This window comes from Panthera leo, chromosome D4, assembly GCF_018350215.1.
Source record: "Panthera leo isolate Ple1 chromosome D4, P.leo_Ple1_pat1.1, whole genome shotgun sequence".
Taxonomy (NCBI): Eukaryota; Metazoa; Chordata; class Mammalia; order Carnivora; family Felidae; genus Panthera; species Panthera leo.
This window is the reverse complement of record NC_056691.1, coordinates 24,890,952-24,913,140: the sequence shown is the minus strand read 5'-3', so window position 1 is coordinate 24,913,140 and position 22,189 is coordinate 24,890,952. Positions and strand designations below refer to the sequence as shown.

Sequence of the window (22,189 nt, the reverse complement as noted above, 5' to 3'; positions counted from 1 at the left end):
GAGATCATGACCTGAGCTGAAGTCAGATGTTCAACCGACTGACCCACCCGGGCGCCCCTAGAAACATCTTAAATACTTTTATTTTTTTAGCTCTAAAAAGTAATATAGTTATTGTAGAAAAATTTGAAAATATAGAGACAAAGCCAAAAAAAATCACCCATAATTCTACCCACAACCATTAACAGTTAGCATAATTCTTTTCAATATTGTCCCCATACAAATGTCAAAAAAGTTACAGTTGGAATCCTATTTGAGATATAGCTTGTACTGTATATATCCTATCTCGAAATGCTGCTCTAATATAATGACATTAAACAAGGTTTGTTTGAATTATAAATACAGCGATTTAAATATATCAAATTCTGAATTCCCTAAAAAGTATTATACATTTAGTACTCAGTATCCTTAATACATAGCTGGCTTGGTATTCAGTTCATTGGTTTTTGATAGTAGTCTCTTTATTTAAGTTTATTTATTTTGAGAGAGAGAAAGCACGCGGGGGAAGGGCAGGGAGAGAGGGGGAGAGAGAGACTCCTAAGCAGGCTCCACACACAGTGCAGAACCTGACGCAGGATCATGCCCATGAGATCATGACCTGAGCCAAAATCAAGAGTCAGATGCTCAACCGACTAAGCTACCCAGGTGCCCCAGAAATCTATATTTTTATATGTAACTTTCCAATTGAAAATGTTGGGGTTAAAAAGAAAAAATAATTATCAAAACAAAAACAAACCCCCCCCAAAAGAAACAAAACAAAAATAAATAAAATACACACAGTAAGGAAAAATAAAATGTTGGGGTCACATGTTGTTTCATAGGCTAAATAAAGCACGTCTGTGGGCCAGATTTGGCTTGGAAGCTGCCAGTGTGCAACTTCTGTTTTTATACTTGGTATTCATAGGACAAAAAGTACTAATCACGTGCCAGTGTATGTTAGAGTTGGCATTTTTCATCATATTAGGTCTAGGGCCTATATGGACTTCTTTTAAGTAAATTTTTATCTTTGATATTAGATAGTTCTTTGATTTGAAGACCTCTAGCTTTGATCTCTTCACTCACTCCTGTCAGTCATTCCAGCAGGGTATCCCCACTGAGGAGATACGCTGTCACCTCCATTTTGATGGTGGATCCCCAGAATACCCTGAGAGAGCATAACCCTGCCATCATGCTGGGACTTCTAACCAAGATTAGATTTTCACACACGTGATGCCATGTCCCCAAAGATTCCCCAGACATAGAGCCAGTATTCTCCAATGCTGGCTTCACTTAGCCAAGGTTTGGACTGTGGTTCACAGTGGCAAGCCCAGTGGAGGGCAGGCATGGAAGGGCACCGGAGAGGCCCAAAGTACTCCTTTGTTTCCAAGGAGAAACAAAATCAGTAGGTGACTGTTTCTCAATTTTGTTCCATGAATTAAAAGTTCTCAGCTATTCACATTCAAAATGTCTATAAGTGAAATAATAATTTGTATTCACACTTCTGTTTGTCTAAAGAAGTCACTTAAAGGGCGCCTGGGTGGCTCAGTCGGCTGAGCATCTGACTTCGGCTCAGGTCATGATCTCGCAGTTTGACGAGTTTGAGCCCCGTGTCGGGCTCTGTGCTGACAGCTCAGAGCCTGGAGCCTGCTTTGGATTCTGTGTCTCCCTCTCTTTCTGCTCCTCTCCTGCTCACACTCTGTCTCTCTCTCAAAAATAAATAAAGATTTTAAAAAATTGTTATTTAATCTGAAAGACATCATTTATATTGAGTGATAATAGGATATCCTTAAAATTCCTGTTTTTGAGGAAAGCTCTAATTTTTTTTTTTTTTTTTTGCTTTTTGGGTTATTTTTAAGATCGTGATGCTGGAGATGGAGTCCTGAACCCTGAAGAAGCAGTCATGGTTGCAGAAGAATTAAAATGGGCATCCAGAACTGAAAGTATGAAGTTAAGTGGAAGAGAAAGAGAATTAGACAGTTCAACAAGCAGTTTAAGAACACAACTGAATCCTCAGAAGCTCTGGGAAGAGGCCCCGGAATTACCTCCAATCTGTAGCTCTTTAGCACCCACTAGTGGGCATTTGCTAAACAATGAGGATAAAAAAGAACTAGACGAGTATCATTTCATAAAATCTCACAGTCGACCATCACCCCAAATCCAGCCAGTGGGAAACGCAGGACAGCTTCATGGTGTCACGTCTGTAAAGTTATGTCGTAAAGAGTTACGTCAGATTTCTGCCTTGGAACTATCACTACGGCGTTCCAGTCTTGGAGTTGGGGTTGGATCTATGACTCCTGATTCCATTGAAGTAGCTAGGAAGCCGAGTGACTTTAAAACATAGGCATTTGATAATACAATTTTCAATTTAGTAGAGGTGTAAGATTCCTTTTTCTAACCTGTTAGAAATTAAAGCTTATGCTCACTAGTTCTTCCCTCAGGATAAAGGAAGAAGGGAAGGAAGGAATCATTTTATATACTATAGATGTGTGTATCTTCTGTGGTATATTTGGGGAGTTTTAATGACTTGCAGATATTTCCATAATAACGAAATGAACACGTTTTCCCATAGTATCAAATAATGGAATATTTAAATATTTCCCCTTATAACTTTGCTTAAAATTTCTTTCCAGGCATATGTAAAGAACAAAACATAAAAGTAGGATTATAAACTAAAATATCCATCAAATGTATATTGCCATATAATATAAAAGTATGTTTTAATACATTAATTATATCTTACAAGTTCATATTATTATCATTCTCAAATATAAATAAGTGTTTGTTATTTTGGAGAGATGCAGTTAAATATTGCTTGTATGAGCAGGGGAGTCTCCTGCTGCATGTGTTTTGGCATAGCTGAAAATCTGTGCCAAAATGCAGTCTGTGGATGAAGGTAACTGATTAGGTTTATGGTTAAAGTTAATTTATGGTCCTCAGTGTCCACAGAGGTTAGGTGATCAGTCTAGACTTTTTAAACATGGTTCTCTGCTTTTTCTGAGATTGTTTTCAGAATGTCATATTGTTGGTTTGCTAATATTATGGAATGTAAGTCTTTGTCTCTCTCCCACCCTGTCTATTCAACATATATCTCATTAGGCTACTAGATTTGGGGGAAAGAATGCAGTTCCTTGCCACAGGGAAGCAATAATAGAATGACAATAAAGCATTCCAGCATTTCAAGGCAAAGATACCTGGTCACAGGGAGTATGACTATAAACTTGACGTCTAACCAGAGGCTCTATAGCTAATGATCTGTTGGGCTTACTGGGAGATTTTTTTCTACGGCCTGCTAGGTCAGGTCATGCACACAGGCAGGCCAGACTGCATTGGGACTGTAAATATGTAAATGAAAACTTTTCTTCATGATTTTTTTTAGTCTAAATCTTACTATATAATCTAAACTTCAGTTTGGAATTAAGAACTGAACACTGATTGGCCCAACAAACAGTTTGTACTTGTTCATCATACTTTTTAATCACGAAAACATCCCATTATAATGACCAGAGGTATTTTGTTACTTTTTGTTGCTGCTGTTGTCATTTGTGTTACTTTTCCACATTTTCACTTGTAAAATAAAATTTTTTCTTAAACTAATTACTGTTTGGGTTGGGCAGTAGTAAAACCACCCTGACTTATGGATGTCTACTCAATTAGAGTCACCCACTTCCTTGCTGACTCCAGTTTTTCTTATGTGATGCTGCTACTAATATTTTTCTTTTGTCCTTTCCTCTGTTGTTATTGACCCTACCCATTCTTACCTAAGACCCAAACTGTCCCTTTGTGCTCAAACACTTATGGTTTTGTTTTTCTGGTTTCTAGGCCTTGGGGAGTAGGGTTCCTTGTTCTCATTGCTAAAAACCAGCTCCTAGAGGAGAAGAAAAACAAAACAAAACAAACTTCTAAATCAGTGAATAGTTTGTGTATCTCTTAAGCATAGTACTGAAATTCATTTAAATTGTAGATTAAATAGGGGTGTTTGGGTGGCTCTGTTGGTTAAGCATCTGATTTTGGCTCAGATCATGGTCTCATGGCTTGTGAGTTCAAGCCTCATATCAGGCTCTGTTCTGAATGTGCAGAGCCTGCTTCAGATCCTCTGGCGTCCCCTCTGTCTGCTCTCCCTCATTTGCTCTCTCTCTCAAAAACAAACATTAAAAAAAATGTAGGTTAAATAGACTGCTGTGGACTTACCTGGGAATGGACTTACCACAATGTCCGATATTGGCCCAATGAGAAATAACTTTAGACAAGGAATTTACAAACTAACTTGGAAAATATATTTTAAGCAGAGACTATTTCAAGTCAGATTCCGGTTTTAAGCTAGTTTCTTCTTTTTGCCTTTAGTTTGTAGGATATATGCTCAATATATAGCATGTGTAATATATATATATATATATATATATATATATATATATACACACACACACACACACACACACATAATGGCAAAGGCCAGTGCCTTAACAAAGCACAACAATGATATATTTATTAATGAATGCATAGTTATTAATTAAGGTCCTAATTGTAAATTCCTTATAAATTAAGTAATGATTTAGAAATTATTCATATAAGAATATATTCTAACTCTGGAATCTTGCTTCCCTAAGAAATTGACATATACTTGTTTTGCCTGTGGAAACATAAAAGTATTTTCTAAAAGCTAACTCACTAACAAAGCAAAAAAATTTATATCAAACCAACGGTGATTAGATTTGATAATGCAAATGTGAACTGACTTCTAAATAAGAAAGGTACAATTTTTCTTCCTTTTGGTTAAACATATATCCTTTATATGCTATAATAGATTTCATGTACCTACACAAACACATACCTATAAGTAATGTCCTGAACAATAAATATGTTCTGGAAGTGAACTTCCATGTCATTCTAGCTTAGTGCCCTCACAAAGGAAAGAAGAATTATGACACTTCCCCCAAGGCAAGTAAACTTATTTTTTAACAAATGCTACTAATAAATTTTACTCAGTCATATGCTTTCCTTAGTCTAACAATTTTGTCACTGTATTTGCCTTTTAGAGTATATATAAAATATGTGTGTGGTTTTCTTTTTTTGTTCATTACAGGTTTTTCTCCACTTAGAGCATTTGGAAGGAAACATATTTGCCTCTGTAAAGTACTAGTTCCTTCTGTAACATCAGAGTGTTACAGGTAACAGAGTTGGAGAATCGTATAAGGATGGGAATTCTGGGTGGCGAGAATATCAATGAAGGTGATTTTGTGCTTTAATATTTGTTTTCTTTTGCTAATGGGTTTTTTGGTTGTGATGTTTTTGTTTTGATTTTTGGTCCCTCTGTTCTTCATATCTTTATGGACTTTGCCCGAAGAGTCAGGAAAAATACAAATGATCTTCAGTAGTGTGGACTTTATTGCCATTAGTCGTTGGCTTATTTGTATTAGTTCAGGTCAATAATGTGGTAAATGCTTATTTAAGAGTAGCTATTTTACCAGCCTGTGAGTTTGAGTCCCACTTCGGGCTCTGTGCTGGCAGTGTGGAGCCTGCTTGGGATTCTCTCTCTCCACTCCCCTCTCTCTCTGCCCCTCTCCTGCTTGCACTCTCTCTCTCTCACAATAAATAAATAAGAACTTAAAAAAAAAAAGAATAGGTGTCTTATATGAAAGAAGTTAATAGAGGTCTTATAGTAAGTCTTAGAATGAATTGCTAGGGAGTCACATCCTTAGTGGGAGTTTTGATTCTATAGTCAACCTAAATTCTCATGCATCAAATGCAAGAATGACCCGTTTTGCTCTTTCATTTATTCCCTTAGGTACATGTGACTCTTAAAACACTGGTGCATCAATATCTGAAAGTTCAGTGTCTGCTTGTGTACCATTCTTCTCTCAACTTCACTGGAATATTAAAAAATATTAATTATGTATATTTTCCATTTAAATTTATAACAGGCCAAAGGTTCCCTTCATTAGTACTAACACATTCTTCAACACTTATATTTTCAAAAATTGAAGACAAAGGTGGGGGCACCTGGGTGGCTCAGTCTGTTAAGCAGCTGACTTCAGCTCAGGTCATGATTTCACCGTTCATGGGTTTGAGCCCTGTGTCTGGCTCTGTGCTGACAGTTCAGAGCCTTGAGCCTGCTTGGGATTCTGTCTCCCTTTCTCTTTGCCCCTCCCCTGTTCGTGCTCTGTCTGTCTCTCTCAAAAATGAATAAATTAAAAAAAATCTTTTTTGAAAAGAAATGTGGGAATGGATCCTTCCGCAATAAACACCTCAAGTGCATTGGATATGTAATACTTTTGAGCTCGTATGGGCAGTAGTGTTTTCAAAGGGCAGTAGGGGCAACTGCCCAATGGGGAGGAATATTTTATCACTGTCATTGTTTATCTCGATGCTGACAATTAAAAACAAGCTGACTTTTCATAAGTTTCAATGTTTTAAATACTCTACAAACAATGCACCCCTTTGTCATTGGCACCAGGAGGGACTGCCTGCGTTCCTTGCTCTTGGAATGCAGTGCATACATGGTGTTTGATTTTTATCATGATCTTTGTGTTGACCCCAACAATACCCCAACATGGAGGTAATTAGAACATGAGAAATTATCAAAAGAAAGCTCAGGAAAACTTGATGTTGGGACGTCTGGGTGGCTCAGTCAGTTAAGCATCTGACTCTTGATTTTAGGTCAGGTCATGATCTCATGGTTCATGAATTCAAGCCCCACTCAGGCTGTGCTCTGTGCTGGTGGTGAGAAACCTGCTTGGGATTCTCTCCTTCTCTCTCTGCCCCTCCCCTGTTCACACATGCTTTCTCTTTCAAAATAAACTTAAAAAAAAAAAAAAACAAACTTGATGTTATAATATTGACTTTTGATATTTTCCATAGTTCTTTGTCCCTTTTAATATTTTTTTTCCCTAGGAATTTCCATAATGAGTCAAGAGAAAAGCCCCTATGTGAAATGCTAGCAGTGTAATATGATTGAGTCTAAATGTATTGACTTAGACTTAGCTATTATGTTCTACTGGTAAATTGTGATACACACTTCTACTGAGTTTTATCTACAGTACTTTATTATTTTTTTTATGTTTATTTATTTTGAGAGAGAGCAAGAGCAAGCAGGAGAGGGGCAGAAGGAGAGACAGAATCCCAAGCAGGCTCCACGCTGTGAGCGCAGAGCCTGTCACAGGGCTCAATCCCAGGAACCATGAAATCATGACCTGAGCCAAAATCAAGAGTCAGACACTTAACTGAGCCACCCAGGTGTCCCCTCTATAGTACTTTAAAAGAAAAGTACAACAATCTCACAGGCTGTTAATACTGAGCAAGATCCTTATATGCCCAAGGAACAAGTTCATTCACAACAGAAGAGTAGAAAAATAAATATTTTTTAAAATGTTTCAGGGGTGCCTGGGTGGCTCAGTCGGTTAAGGGTCCAACTCGATTTCGGCTCAGCTCATGATCTCGCAGTTCATGAGTTTGAGCCCCGCCAGGCTCTGTGCTGACAGCTCAGAGCCTGGAGCCTGCTTTGTATTCTGTGTCTCCCTCTCTCTCTGTTCCTCCCCTGCTCATGCTCTGTCTGTATCTGTCTCTCAAAAATAAATAAATGTTTAAAAAAACTTTAAAAAAATGTTTCATACTTATGATTGTTGGAAATTTAAAACTCCATTTATTAGTTAATACTTGTGTAATTCAAGTAGAACAAAAATGTATTTTAAAACAATATTTGTATACTGTATTAATGTGTTTTCAAGCTTATTACAGTATATACAAAGGGAGGTATCATTTTTTAAATGCAAAGTAGTAAATATTGTTAGAATTTATTTGATCCGAAAGTCTTTTAAAAGAACCACTTTTTAGACCCTCCCCCCTCTTTCCCAATTATCAACAACAAATTATAGGACAATTACGGCTTACTTAACCCTCATTTCCCATAATGTTCTAGGATTCAAATAGCTCTGATAAGAACACTAGGTAAAAAGGTTTATTTTAAAGCATTCTGTAGACCAGAAAAGAGTTTTAAAAAATATTTTGAGAGAATATATTTTATTTCTCTGGCAACAACACTAAAGCTTAACTTCAATCTTCGGCTATCTCTAAACCCTGAAGAATACTCTCAGTATTGAATTTGCTTGTTGAAAATATACATCCCAGTTTTTATACCAGTTCCTTTTCCTATGATTGCTAAAATTCAGGATTATATGAAAAGAAGCCATCCTTGATAGGATGGAAATTGTGGAGCTATTCAATAGAGAATTACAAAAAACAGTTTTGGATAGATTCCAACAGCCAAGACATAAACCAAAGAAAATAAAACTTAAGCGATTTTACCATTGAAGAGCCATGAATAGTATGCCAAAACAAACACTGTAGGCAAAATTGCCAGGATTTATCTTTATACAACACGTAACCATTTTGCTTAATTTTTCTCTCTGCTAAAATATCCTTGAATATTTCTACTGAAAAACCTCTGGATAAAAGACTTCCATTCATGATTACAAACCGGCAGCTATTGGCCTGCCTGAGAGGCTGAATTGATGTTATTCATTTTTGTTTGTGGTCTGCAGTGGCATTTCACTGTCCACCATGAATTTGGCTGATTTATGTAATAAATGATATGTATTAAAATGGTCAAAGTTTTTTGTTTGTTTATTTTACTCTCTAGCATGATTTTTCTAGATGGGAAGAATGCGAACAGTGTAACATATTTATATATGGAGAGGCTGATCTCCTTTTGAAATCCCCATCAAACTGGGGGTTGGGCAGCGTCTGAATTGTTCCATCTGAAGCCTGGAGCTAAGCCTATCTGTTTCACTGGACATTTTCCCAACTAGTACCAGGTGTCACCGATTGTAAAATACAACCACAACATGACCAGAATGACTCAGGTTAACATCTGAATGGAGTGCATTAAATAATATTTTTCTGAAACACCAGCCTTCTCTTAAAAAAAAAAAAAAGCAATTTATGAATCACTCCCTTGTGTTTTAAATCAAAATCTTATCAAATGCAACTCAAAGTAATTAAATTAATTGGGAGGGAAATTGCTAATTTTACCATAAGGCACATAGTCTGTTACTTTATCAAATACATGAAAGCACTTTGAAAACTAAAGCATCATATATGTTTATGATGGAATTATAAGTGGGTTTTCCATAGAATTGGCTGTCAAAGTGGGACATTTTAGCACAAATATGGTTGCTCATCTTATACATATATTCTAAAATATTTTTAAACAAATTATCAGAGTTTTAGTTACATTTGTTAGCAACAGTCGAAACAATGGTGTTCTCTGGAAAAGTTTCATGTGAAATCTATTCTCCCAAGAAAATATTTTAAAGACTTGGCTGAGTCTGTTTTATAAGCATAAGAAGTGCTTCATGACAATTTGAGTTATGAATGAAAGAGTATGTTTTTACTGGGTTTTTAACCACCAGTTGTTTTTTTTTTTTTGCCTATTTGTTCCTTATTTATTAAGTAACAATTACATTTGTGAGTTATTAATGAAATCTGGCAGAAAGTAACTTCTTAAAACTGAGAAGAATGTTTTCCATTTGGTAGTCACAAAGATGTTTTAAACTCAAATTTTCCCCTCAAGGAAACTAAAACAGTAAGTTAATTTTGGGTACATGTATAAGTATGTGATCAAATTAACAGCAAAGTTAGTCTTTGTTTGGCATTTGATGCTCTTGGCTACTATATACAAGAAGCAGATTAGAATTAAATCTGACATTACCATGGTGGTCTCTCCTTCATATGCATTTTGAGGGAAGCTCCTTCCCCTCAGTTTGCAAGTATCTGCCAGTGTTACAGAATATTTTGTTTCTTTTTAGATCAGAGCACCCAAGACCTGCACAGCCAAGTAATCAAAGAACAGGCCAAGACTTGAAGAGTAATGGAACTTACAGTCAGAAGTATTCTAGTGGATTGTGAACAAATAAATCAGAAGGGAAGAATACTAATGTACACTTTCCCTGGAAGAGTTACCTTCAATGGTACTGAGGTCTTCTCAGTAAGGTTTATTACAAAGTTTACTATCTCCCAGGAGAAGGGGAAGTAGGTATAAGGAATTGATTGTGTGAGTTTAATTGACCAGGCCACAGCAAACCAAAACACCCCTTAGAACCAGGGCCAGCGTCCTGGGATTTCGCTCTTATGTGGGGAAGGATCTGTGCCTCTTCCAAAGGGTGAACCAGTAACGGAAGTTACTTGTACATCACAAAAAGGGCATCTATGTACTACAGATTGAAATTTTCCATAGTATTTATTTTATAAATAAAGCATTTTTCCTGCTTAGTGCTTTCTACTAACTAACCTATTATTGTTGAGGACAGAGCTGAAACTCTAGCCCTGTCAGGGAACTTACATTCCAATGATAAATACTATGGAGAAGATAAAGCAGTGTAAGGAATAGAGAATCAAGGAGATTTTTTAATTTTATTTTTTTAAATGTCCATTTATTTTGAGAGAAAGAGAACATGGGGGAGGGACAAAGAGGAAGAGGGAGAATCCCAAGCAGCAGCATGGAGTCTGATGGTGGGGTCTGATCACATGAACCATGACATCATGACCTGAGCCAAAATCAAGAGCGAACGCCCAGCTAACGATGCCCAACTTACTGAGCCATCCAGGTGCTCCAAGGAGGTTTTTTTTAGAAGGAAATATGCTTCTGAGCCAGGCACACACATAAAGCTGTAAACTCACAGACATAAAAAGTGCTTTTCAATTGACCAAAGGTACACATGCTCAAAAGCAGCAAGCATCAAAAACTGTATCTGAACACAGAAATCATATCCAACTGGTTTTTTTTTTTTTTTAAGTTTACTTATTGTTCTGAGATAGCTCAAATGAGGGAGGGGCAGAGAAAGTGGGAGAGAGAGAATCGCAAGCAGGCTCCACACTGTCAGTACAGAGCCCCACGAAAGGCTCTATCTTACCAACTGTGAGATCATGACCTGGGTGGGTATGAAGAGCCAGATGCTTAACCAACTGAGCCATCCAGGCGCCCCCACATCTAACCAGTTTTTATGAGAGGGCAAGAGCACTAATTTTTCAGGGCCATTTTGCCCTTCCATAAATAGAAAACTGCTCTATATCTACTGCTTTGATCACAATTGCTTATCATTTTTTTCCAAGTTTAGGATCACATTTCACTTAAAAAAATTCAAATTGATATATAATTCACATAAAATTTATCATCTTAATGTGCACAATTCAGTAGTTTTTAGTATACCTAGTATGTTGTGCAATCATACTAATTCCAGAACATTTTCATCCCCCCCACCCCCACAAAAGAAAATCTTTCCCTATTAGCAATCATTCCTAATTTCCCCTTTCCCTCATCCCCTGGCAACTATCAGTCTACTGTCTGCCTCTTTGGAATTGCCTATTCTTGACATTTCATATCAATATCATATAGTATGTATCCTTTAGCATTTGCCTTCTTAGGATAATGTTTTCAAGATTCACTCAGGCAGCATATAACAGTATTTCACTCTTTTTTACAACTGAATAGCAATCCATTGTATGGTTATACCACAGTTTGTTTATCCATTCATGAGCTGATGGACATTTGGGTTATTTCCACTTTGGGGCTATTATGAATAACCATGCTATGAACATCTGTGTACAAGTTTTTGTGTGAAAATGTTTTCAATTCTCTTGGGTATATGCCTAAGAGTGAAATTGCCAGGTCACATGGTAATTCTGTTTAACTTTTGGAGACACTGTCAAACAGTTTTTGACAGCAGCTGTATCATTTTACATTCCCACCAGCAGTGTATGAGGGTCAGCTCATCAACATTTATTATTGTCTGTCTCTTTTTATTATTATTATTATGGCCATCATAACAGATGTGAAGTAGTATCTCACTGTGGCTTTAAGTCACATTTCCCTAATGACTAATGACACTGAGTATTTTTTCAAGTGTTTATTGGCCATTTGCATGTCTTCTTTGGAGAAATGTCTATTCAAACCTTTGCCCATTTAAAATTATTTGTCTCCTCAATGTTGAGTTGTAAGAGTTTTTTTATATATTCTAGATATAAGTCTCTTATCAGATTTATGATTTGCAAATATTTTCTTCCATTCTGTGGGTTGTCTTCACTTTCTTGATAGTTGCCTTTGTATTACAAAGTTTTTACTTTTGATGAAATCCAATTTATATTTTTTCCTTTGGTTGTTTGTGCTTTAGTTGTCATAGATAAGAAACCATTGCCTACTTCAAGATCATACAGATTTACATTTTGTTTTCTTCTAAGAGTTTTATAGTTTTAGCTCTTACATTTATATCTTGGGTACATTTTGAATTAATTTTTGTTGTATGATGTGAGATAGGGATCCAACTTTATTCTTTTGCATGTGGATATACAGTTGTCCCAGCACCATTTGTTGAAAAAAACTGTTTCTCCCTTACTGAACTATCTTGGCACTTTTGTTGAAAATTGATCACAGATGTTTGGATTTGTTTTTGGACCCTTGGTTCTTTTCCATTGGCTTATGTCTTTCCTTCTGCTAGTACCACACTATATTGATTACTGTAGCTTTGTAGTAAATTCTGAAGTTGGGAAGTGTCAGTCCACCAGCTTTGTTATTTTTCAATGTTGTTTTGGCTATCTGCGGGTCCCTTGAGTTTCCATATGAATTTTGGAACAGCTTATGCATTGCTGCAAAAAAAAAAAAAAAAAAGCCTGTTGGAATTTTGATAGGAATTGCATTGAATCTTTAGCTCCATTTGGTGAGTACTATCATCTTAACAGTATTATGTCTTCCAATCCATGGACATGGGCTATCTTTCCATTTATTTAGATCTTGTTTTCTTTCAACTATGTTTTGTAGTTTTTAGTGTAAAGTCTTATGCTTCTTTGGGTAATCTGATCCTTAATGTTTTATTGTTTTTGATGCTACCATACATGGACTTGTTTTCTTTTTTTAAAATAATTTTTAAATGTTTATTTTTGAGAGAGAGATGGGGGGAGGGGGGAGGGGCAGAGAGAGAGGGAGACACAGAATCAGAAGCAGGCTCCAGGCTCTGAGCTGTCAGCACAGAGCCTGATGTGGGACTTGAACCCACAAACCATGAGATCATGACCTGAGCTTAACCAACTGATCCACCCAGGCACCCCTGGACTTATTTTCCTTTTTTTAATTAAAAAAAAATTTTTTAACATGTATTGATTTTTCAGAGACAGAGAGAGAGAAACAGAGCACAACTGAGGGAGGGGCAGAGAAAGAGGGAGACACAGAATCAGAAGCAGACTCCAGGCTCTGAGCTGTCACGCAGAGCCTGACACAGGGCTCTAACTCATGGACTATGAGATAATGACCTGAGCTGAAGTCGGATGCCCAACCGACTGAGCCACCCAGGCGCCCTGGGCTTATTTTCTTTATTTCCTTTTCAGATTGTTCATTGCTAACGTATAGGAATACAACTGATTTTTGTATATTGATAATTTGGTTTCCATTGATTGTTAGAAATACACCATACCACAAATCAAGGGATTTAGGTAATGTTTACCCATACAAACTGACTAAATGAGCAGAAATCCCAACCTGTTGTTGCTTCTGTTGATAAATTTTTAGCTGGTTATTTTAAAATTCTTCCTCCAAGAATTATTTCTATTTTGTTCATCTGGGTTAAGGGTGGTAAGATCATAGAGCACAGCTAGGTAATTTGGCATATGTAATCTCCAGTCTTAGGTCTTTCACATGTACTTTTCCTATTTAAGTAAAACACAAAAGGAATAATCTTCAGCACCCCATCTCTCTGTATCATGAGGATATTTCTATATAGTCCTCAGTGTGTATATTTTAAAGATTAATGATAATGCAGAAAAAGCTAATTTATTCAACAAATTTCTATGGGCTAGGTCTTCTGCTAAGTGCTAAATGCTAAAGGAAAAAAAAAAAAAAAGGTGAATAAATCACAGACCCATCCACCAAAGAGCATATGGTATATCGAGGAAGGACAGACAATAACATTTTGACCGTTTGAATGTACACAATGAGCCTGGCATTGTAGTGACATACAAGTGAGTAAAACAGGCCAAGTTCCTGCTTTAATGGGGCTCACAATATAAAGGAGAATATAATGGCTCTGATAAAAATATAGAGGGTACTATGAGAGTATAGAGGAATGGCTTTTAACTTTTAGGGGTAAGGGAAGGCTACCCCAAGAAGGTGACTCTTGTATCTTTTTTTTTAACTTTATTTTTTATTTTTTAAAATTTACATCCAAATTAGTTAGTATATAGTGCAACAATGATTTCAGGAGTAGATTCCTTAATGCCCCTTACCCATTTAGCCCATCCCCCCTCCCGCAACCCCTCCAGTAACCCTCAGTTTGTTCTCCATATTTAAGAGTCTCTTATTTTGTCCTTCTCTCTCTTTTTATATTATTTTTGTTTCCCTTCCCTTATGTTCATCTGTTTTGTCTCTTAAAGTCTTCATATGAGTGAAGTCATATGATTTTTGTCTTTCTCTGACTAATTTTACTTAGCATACTACCCTCCAGTTCCATCCACATAGTTGCAAATGGCAAGATTTCATTCTTTTTGATTGCTGGGTAATACTCCATTGTATATATATACCACATCATCTTTATCCATTCATCCATCGATGGACATTTGGGCTCTTTCCATACCTTGGCTATTGTTGATAGTGCTGCTATAAACATGGGGGGTGCCTGTGTCCCTTCGAAACAGCACACCTGTATCCCGTGGATAAATGCCTCGTAGTGCAATTGCTGGGTCGTAGGGTAGTTCTATTTTTAGTTTTTTGAGGAACCTCCATACGGTTTTCCAGAGTGGCTGCAAGAAGGTGCTCCTTGTATCTTAATGGAAAAGTTGGCTTTTAGAAGGTATAGGAAGGAGAGGAATATCATTTTAGATCAGGAAACCACTTTGCAAAGGCTAAGTGGGAGACAACATCACATACTCAAGGAACTGCATGCTAGTACATTGGGGACCCCAAATAAGTATCTGTTGAATGGCTGAATTAGTGCTGGGTATGGGGGATGGCTGGGAATGAGGACAGGAAGACAGCTCAGACCACAACAGGCCCACACCAAAGAATCCAAAGTATGGAAAGCCTACCACATTTATTCTGTCCAATTTATACAGCAATTTGGACTGATCTACTTTTGCTGCTCCAGATCCTTTAGACATAGACAAATGATGTACAAAATACCAGAAGAGAACTACAAACCCATTAAGTAGAACTAATTATTTACAAATAATTTATTTACAAGTAATTTATATTATTTTTAACTATAGTTCAGATACATATCCATTGTTCACCTATAGTTCAGATATATACCCATTGTCCATATATATATATACAGGATCTCTCTCTCTCTCTCTCTCTCTCTCTCTCTCTCTCTATATATATATATATATATATATATATATGTAACTATACATAACATCAATTTTAATCACTGTAAGGCATCTGAGGAAAAAAAGAGTTTTTGGTCTAGTGTAAGAGGATATTTTTAAAAATAATTATTTTTGGAAGTATAAAATAATCTTTCACAACATAATTCCATATACATGTAGGTCATTTTTCAAATTCAAGTTAGTGACATTTGACTTCATATAAATAGTACACTATAAATAACACCACAGTAAGGGCAAGGGAAGGAGGTAGCTGAGTCAAAATACAGCATTAACATTTCTATTTTGCAGTGGACAGTGTGAAGGTAGAATGAAAAAGGTTAGCTTTCAGTGCCTCAATTTATTCAATATTCTGGGGGGAAAAAGGTATTTTTAAAGTCCTAATCAAAAATTAGGTTCTACTTACATTCTTAGTATTTCTGTGGGATGATAAACGGTCAGTTTGTTAAACTGGTTGAATTAAAAACAACAATACAAACTTCCCCTCCTTCCACTTACCATTACTTTTTCAAAAAGATGTAATTTTTATTTTTTTCAAAGTGACAATGTATATGGTTTAAGAGTCAAATAATTACTAGGCTTATGACAATAAACAGAAGTCCCTGCCCCATCTATCATTACTCTCATGGCTGTTTCCAAAGAAAAGTTGTTCTGCTACTTAATTCCACATTTCGAAAGATCATATTTCTATTGCCACATCTTAGGTTTTCAGTTTTAGTCACTTTGTGCCATTTATTAATTGCCCAGTATGTTTCCATCACACTGTTCAGTATTTATCATATATATTTTAATGTCTATTATATGTTGTACACAGTGCCCCATGTTGTGTCAGTCAGGAGAGATTAATTATGCTGCTTTAGGGGCACCTGGGTGGCTGAGTCAATTACACGTACGACTTTGGCTCAGGTCATGATCTCACAGTTCATGGGTTCGAGTCCTGCATCAGGCTGTGTGCTGACAGCTCAGAGCCTGGGGCCTGCTTCGGATTCTGTGTCTCCCTCTCTCTCTGCTCCTCCCCTGCTCACTCTGTCTCTCTTTCCTTCCAAAATAAATAAACATTAAAAAAGATTTTTTTTTTTTTTAATTATGCCGCTTTAACAAACTACCACCAAAACCTCAGTGGCCTAAGACAATAAAGGTTGACTTCTTATTTCTACTGCCTATCTGATGGCAGGTCAGCTGCAGTTCTGTTCCATGGTGTCTTTACTCAGGACTTACATGGCCAGAGGCAGCCTCTATCTGAACAATGCCCATCTGTTCAAGGACAGAGACAAGGCTCCTGAAACTTCTGGCTGGAGTGACATATTCACTGTGCCCCTATGTCACTGGCCACTGCAATTCACAATGGAGCAGGGAAGTACAATTCTCCTCCAGGGAGGTAACATCAAATATTCTGTCATACGGCCCACCACCAATCTTTTGTTTCCCCTGGAGTTTATAATCCCCTCTTTCTGGGGTTGCTTACTTTCCTCTATACTTGTCACCATTTCATCTCTATATGTTCTATCAGAGCTTTGAAGTTTTGTTCCTAAGGTTCAGACATGTTAGGTAATCGATCAGTTCTGTGTTTTTGTTTTTTCTTGGTGACATCCCTTCTGGAGCCTTCCATTGTCCTGTGTTGGAATGGACTGGCTACTCTCCAGGCTGCTACATGGGTGTTATCCTGGAACCTCTCTCTTCACCTTCATCTCGGGAATTCTGTTTTCTCATTTTGTTGTAGCTCCTGTTTATCAGGTCCTATGTGTTTCCGTGTCTTATTTTACACCCTGATCTTGGTGGGGTATCTCCCTCCAGTAGCTACCTGAGCATATGTGAGTTAAAATTTTTGAGATTTTTGTTTCATTTTGACATCTTTTTCTGTTCCCTGCATTAGCTCTATTTGCTCTATTTCTTCTTTTTTCCTTCCTTCCTCCCTCCCTCCCTCCCTTCCTTCCTTCTTCCTTCCCCCTTACTCTCTCTACTTCTCTCTCTTCTGTTAGTTCATTTTAGGACCTTTCATGTGAGAAGGTTTCTTCAAATACCTAGAACCTGAATTTGGGAATAGCACAGGGGAAATATGTCTCATGATTTAATATGTATGACTTCATTTAATTCTGCTTTTCTGTGGAGTGAGTCACCCCTGTCCTCAGCTCTGCCTGGTATCCAGAGGAGCTCTGAGTCAACCTCTTCAGAAAGTAAACATCCTATCTTCTACTGAGTTAAGGCAGTGTGGAATGGGAGAAGGGATTCGGGGGAAGGAAGGATCTGACTGTTCTTTATACAACTTTCACAACAAATTTCGGTTTTCAGCCCCATTTCACCTCTGCTTTCAGAGTTATGGCACCTCTAGTTTCAGAGCCTTTCCTCATCAGAGTCTATGATGTGAATGGGTCCACCCTGGCTGGCTCTACCCCCCCTCCCAAAAGCTTAGGTATTAATTTTCTCAGTTTCGGTAAGTTATTATTCATCCATCTGCTTTCCATGTTCCTAAGGTTTGTTGACATCCTTTTTCAGCAGGGATCTTTTCCTCTTTGGTTCATGTTATGGGTTTATACTTTTATTGCCTAACTGTTTTTTTAAGATTTTATTTTAAGTAATCTCTACGTTCAACATGGAGCTTAAACTTACAACCCTGAGATCAAGAGTTGCAGGTTCTACCAACTGAGCCAGCCAGGAGCCCCTGCTTCACTGTCATTTTAATGAGGTGTCTGGAGTAAGTGGAGAAAAAATTGTGTTCAATGTACCATGTTTAACTGGAAGTCTCCTTACTGTTAGGTCTTAACATGTATAGATGTAATGCACATAATTTCTAAGTTGGAAAAGTCAAAGTATAGTTATAGGCAATTCCATAAGAATTAGATACAATAACTATAACTTTTACTGAGAGCTTTTATGTGCTAAGCAGTCTTCTAAATGCCTCTATGTACTGTATATTATATATTATATATTATATATCTTATCCTCACAATAACCCATGAGATGGGTGTTGTGATTCAACCCCCATCAGTCTGACTCCAGAGCCCGTAGGTAGATAATGTGGTGCATCATTTTCTAAACTAGAGGTAATCTTATTATTTTCAATTGGTCAGGTTTCTAGTGAATTGCTATTTATTGTTAAGTTATACCTAAGGTTTTTCATGCAGATTTTGAACATTTACAGCCCATTATTTGATGCTGCATAGTTAGCTAGTATCACATTTGATGTATCTATTTGAGGATATATGTTGGAGGTAGAACAGAGTAGTTTATGACAAATTTTAAAGCATTCATTTAAACTGGGAAGCCTGGCATGTGTTTGTTTTATAATACAGACAGATGGGCATTTCCTCTTAAAGAAAGCAGTTACCATCTGTAATCTGAGAGGTCAAAGAGAAGCAATCACAAATCCCACATTAGTAACACAAAACTTAAAAGCGCCTGTTTAAATGAAACATGACCTCTGCAAGAGTTTAACACACTAAAGCACTGATGGCCTTGAACACCCTAATTCCGAGAACTCAACCCCTCGTTCTTTGAAGATTTTGGTACCAGGCTCATTACCACTCTCTCCAAGGCTATTCACTACTCCAACATGACTAACAGTCCTTTGATAATTCTTTGTGAGATAAATACATTCAAACCCTTCCTGTCTTTCAATTCCTTGACCAGCTCCCTTCAAATGATCTTATGCCATCTGCTATCTCAGCAACCCACTCTCATGATCATTCCCTACACCTTGACATTGCTGACAACTATAGCCCCACGTCTAATTTTCGTCTAATTTTATTTTATTTATTTATTTATTTATTTTTTTTTTTGGTTTTCATTTCTTTTATTAAACATGTGCTGTCACTTCAATAGGTTTTTTTTTTGTTTTTTTTTTTTATTTTTTAATATATGAAATTTACTGTCAAATTGGTTTCCATACAACACCCAGTGCTCATCCCAAAAGGTGCCCTCCTCAATACCCATCACCCACCCTGCCCTCCCTCCCACCCCCCATCAACCCTCAGTTTGTTCTCAGTTTTTAACAGTCTCTAATGCTTTGGCTCTCTCCCACTCTAACCTCTTTTTTTTTTTTTTTTTTTCCTTCCCCTCCCCCATGGGTTTCTGTTATGTTTCTCAGGATCCACATAAGAGTGAAACCATATGGTATCTGTCTTTCTCTGTATGGCTTATTTCACTTAGCATCACACTCTCCAGTTCCATCCATGTTGCTACAAAAGGCCATATTTCATTTTTTTCTCATTGCCACGTAGTATTCCATTGTGTATATAAACCACAATTTCTTTATCCATTCATCAGTTGATGGACATTTAGGCTCTTTCCATAATTTGGCTATTGTTGAGAGTGCCGCTATAAACATTGGGGTACAGGTGCCCCTATGCATCAGTACTCCTGTATCCCTTGGATAAATTCCTAGCAGTGCTATTGCTGGGTCATAGGGTAGGTCTATTTTTAATTTTCTGAGGAACCTCCACACTGCTTTCCAGAGCGGCTGCACCAATTTGCATTCCCACCAACAGTGCAAGAGGGTTCCTGTTTCTCCACATCCTCTCCAGCATCTATAGTCTCCTGATTTCTTCATTTTGGCCACTCTGACTGGCGTGAGGTGGTATCTGAGTGTGGTTTTGATTTGTATTTCCCTGATAAGGAGCGAATTTTCGTCTAATTTTAATTTCAAGGCTCCTCCTCTCCAATCCATCTCTTATCTTTTAAGGTCACTCTCTAGAGTACCAAAACTCCATTCTTCAACCTGATCAGAAACACCAGTCTATACACCCTACCATCTTTGCACTTTTCCCTACCCCTCTCATAGTCTTACCTCTTATCTGGCCTGAAATTATGATGCCTCCTTTCCTTCCACCCTTAGCCTCTTTGTCTATCACTCCCCATTTATACTTACCTGGCTGAATCTCTGTCCTGGTTAATCCCAAACCACCTACTCAGTGTTTGCACATAAGCAACAGAATATGGCTGGAGGAAAATGCACAACCATATTGACTGGTCTGACTGTAAGTTCACGACCACTCACACAGGCAGACCCTTAATAGTGCCTGAAAACCCTACTATCCTTCCCTAGTCAATTGTCTCTCCCACAGTCAGACTATTTCACATTTCCTCCCCCTCCCAACCCCCCCACTTCAGTTATTGACTACATTAGCTAGAGGAGGCTAAGTAGACCCCAAAATGTTACAGCTCCAACTTAATAGAGAAATGTATATCTTGCTCACATGATAATTGGCAGTGGGTGTTCCTGGTCAGTGGGCAGCTCTCCTTCTTCCAGGCACCTTCTTTCTTGTGGCTCTGTCACCCCCAGGGGCTGGTAGTCATCTGCATAATCCAGCTGGTGGAAAGGAAAAATGTATGGAGACACGCTGGCCTGGTAGTGGCAGACATCATTTCTGCTCACATTCCACTAGCAATAACTTAATACTTGACCATACTAACTGGAAGAAAAGCCGAGAAAAATATAGTCTGTGTGCCCAGGAACAAGGGGAGAAGAGCCTGTGACGGACAATTAGCAGTCTGCCAGAATGATCTTGCTTCTTAGTTCACAGAGAAAATAGAAGCAGTTAGAAAAGAATTTCTATCAAATCCATAAGCCTACCTACTTCCATATGCCCCATGTATGTGGGGACTGGGGGATGGGAGGTGGGATTATATTTCTAGGCTGTCGTCCCCTATCACAAAGGAGCAATTTCCAAGCTTTTAGTGGGAACATGGTCGGTCAGAGGATCATACCACCCAGTTACAAAATTCAAGTATACCTTCTTTCCTCGTGCACTTTAACCTCTGTGGTATTAGATATTGTCAATAAACACTTCTTCCTGTCCCTGCCTTTATGGAACTCCAATTTACCTTGCTTTGGTGATTCTGCATTATCCTGATTCCCCTCCTGCTTCCTCCTCCCTCTCTCTTTGCTGGTTTTCCTCATCTAGATTAGATCCCTTCTTTATTTGTTGGCTTCTCTTACCTAGGTCACAGTTTCTCAAACTGTAATGTGATACAGATCACTTGGGGTTCTTGTTAAGGATGCTGATTTAGCACGAGTTGGGGATGAGGGGGACTGAGATTGTACCTTTCCAACAAACCCCCTGGTCATGCCAGTACTGCTAGGCCACTGACCACACTTCAAGTAGCAAAGTTCTAGTGAAGATGTTCTCCAAGATTCTACCCTTTGTTTTCTTCTTTTCTCTCACAGTGATATCATTGATAGGCTGCTAACTTACCAACCTGTTTTCTAGTTCAACCCTCTTTCCTATATTTCAAAGCTTTTATTTCTAACTTCTTACTATCCACCTCTATCTGGCTGTCTCAACAATCTTTCAAACTCTTAAAGTGTCCAAATCTCAACTGATCTTTCAAAAAGCAGTTCCTACTTCTATCTCTATTTCTTCTACAATTACCTAAACTCAAAGCCTCCACTATCTTCGATTTTTCTCTTCCACCTTCATATATGTTCTCATGTTATCCCCTCTTGCTGTAAAACCAATTAATCAATCGCCAAATTCTGTGGATGCTGCTTCCACATCATCTTCTAACCAAGCTCTTTTAAATCCTTCCTGCCTTACCTTTAGTTCAGACTCATCATTACCTTTCACCTGGCCTATTGCAGGTCTATTTGGCAGTTTTCCCACCTCTGATTTCTGTATCCATTCACAGAGATGTCAAAGAAAAGGAAGGCTTTTAAACCACGAAAACTCAAAGTACTGTATTAAATACAAAATTCTCCCACTTGGCATAGGGCCCCATTCCTGTTTGTCTGTGCCACTTCTCAACATGTCCTGGAGTTTAACCATTTGCTTTTTCCTGACCATGACTTTCATTATCAGTCTTCATATATGTTCTCATGCTATCCTTCTTGCTGTGAAACCATTCCCATCTCCTCCAA

General features: G+C 37.7%; 1 protein-coding gene and 1 long non-coding RNA gene across 17 annotated transcripts in view; one reads left to right on the top strand and one right to left on the bottom strand.

The window, feature by feature from the left end:
- Positions 1–9,929, top strand: part of KIF27 (kinesin family member 27) — a 98,499-nt gene extending 88,570 nt beyond the window's left edge. For 3 of the 9 annotated variants that reach the window (XM_042913360.1, XM_042913357.1, XM_042913358.1), the window contains exon 18: positions 1,833–3,541. In XM_042913360.1, the coding sequence (XP_042769294.1) occupies positions 1,833–2,317 (485 nt within the window). In that variant the 3' untranslated portion in view covers positions 2,318–3,541. Of the gene's footprint in view, positions 1–1,832; positions 3,542–4,580; positions 5,015–5,056; positions 5,203–5,758; positions 5,925–9,776 lie in introns of those variants that run through there. The other 6 variants (XR_006195943.1, XR_006195944.1, XM_042913361.1 and 3 more) reach the window with 6 other exon arrangements.
- LOC122205207 overlaps positions 1–22,189 on the bottom strand; it is a 49,131-nt gene that overhangs the window by 25,839 nt on the left and 1,103 nt on the right. For 2 of the 8 annotated variants that reach the window (XR_006195952.1, XR_006195953.1), the window contains exons 1-2: positions 21,272–21,483; positions 20,529–20,641 (exon numbers count right to left, since the gene is read on the bottom strand). This is a non-coding gene — a long non-coding RNA (uncharacterized LOC122205207). Of the gene's footprint in view, positions 1–3,734; positions 3,842–9,679; positions 9,831–20,528; positions 20,642–21,271; positions 21,646–22,189 lie in introns of those variants that run through there. The other 6 variants (XR_006195947.1, XR_006195950.1, XR_006195949.1 and 3 more) reach the window with 5 other exon arrangements.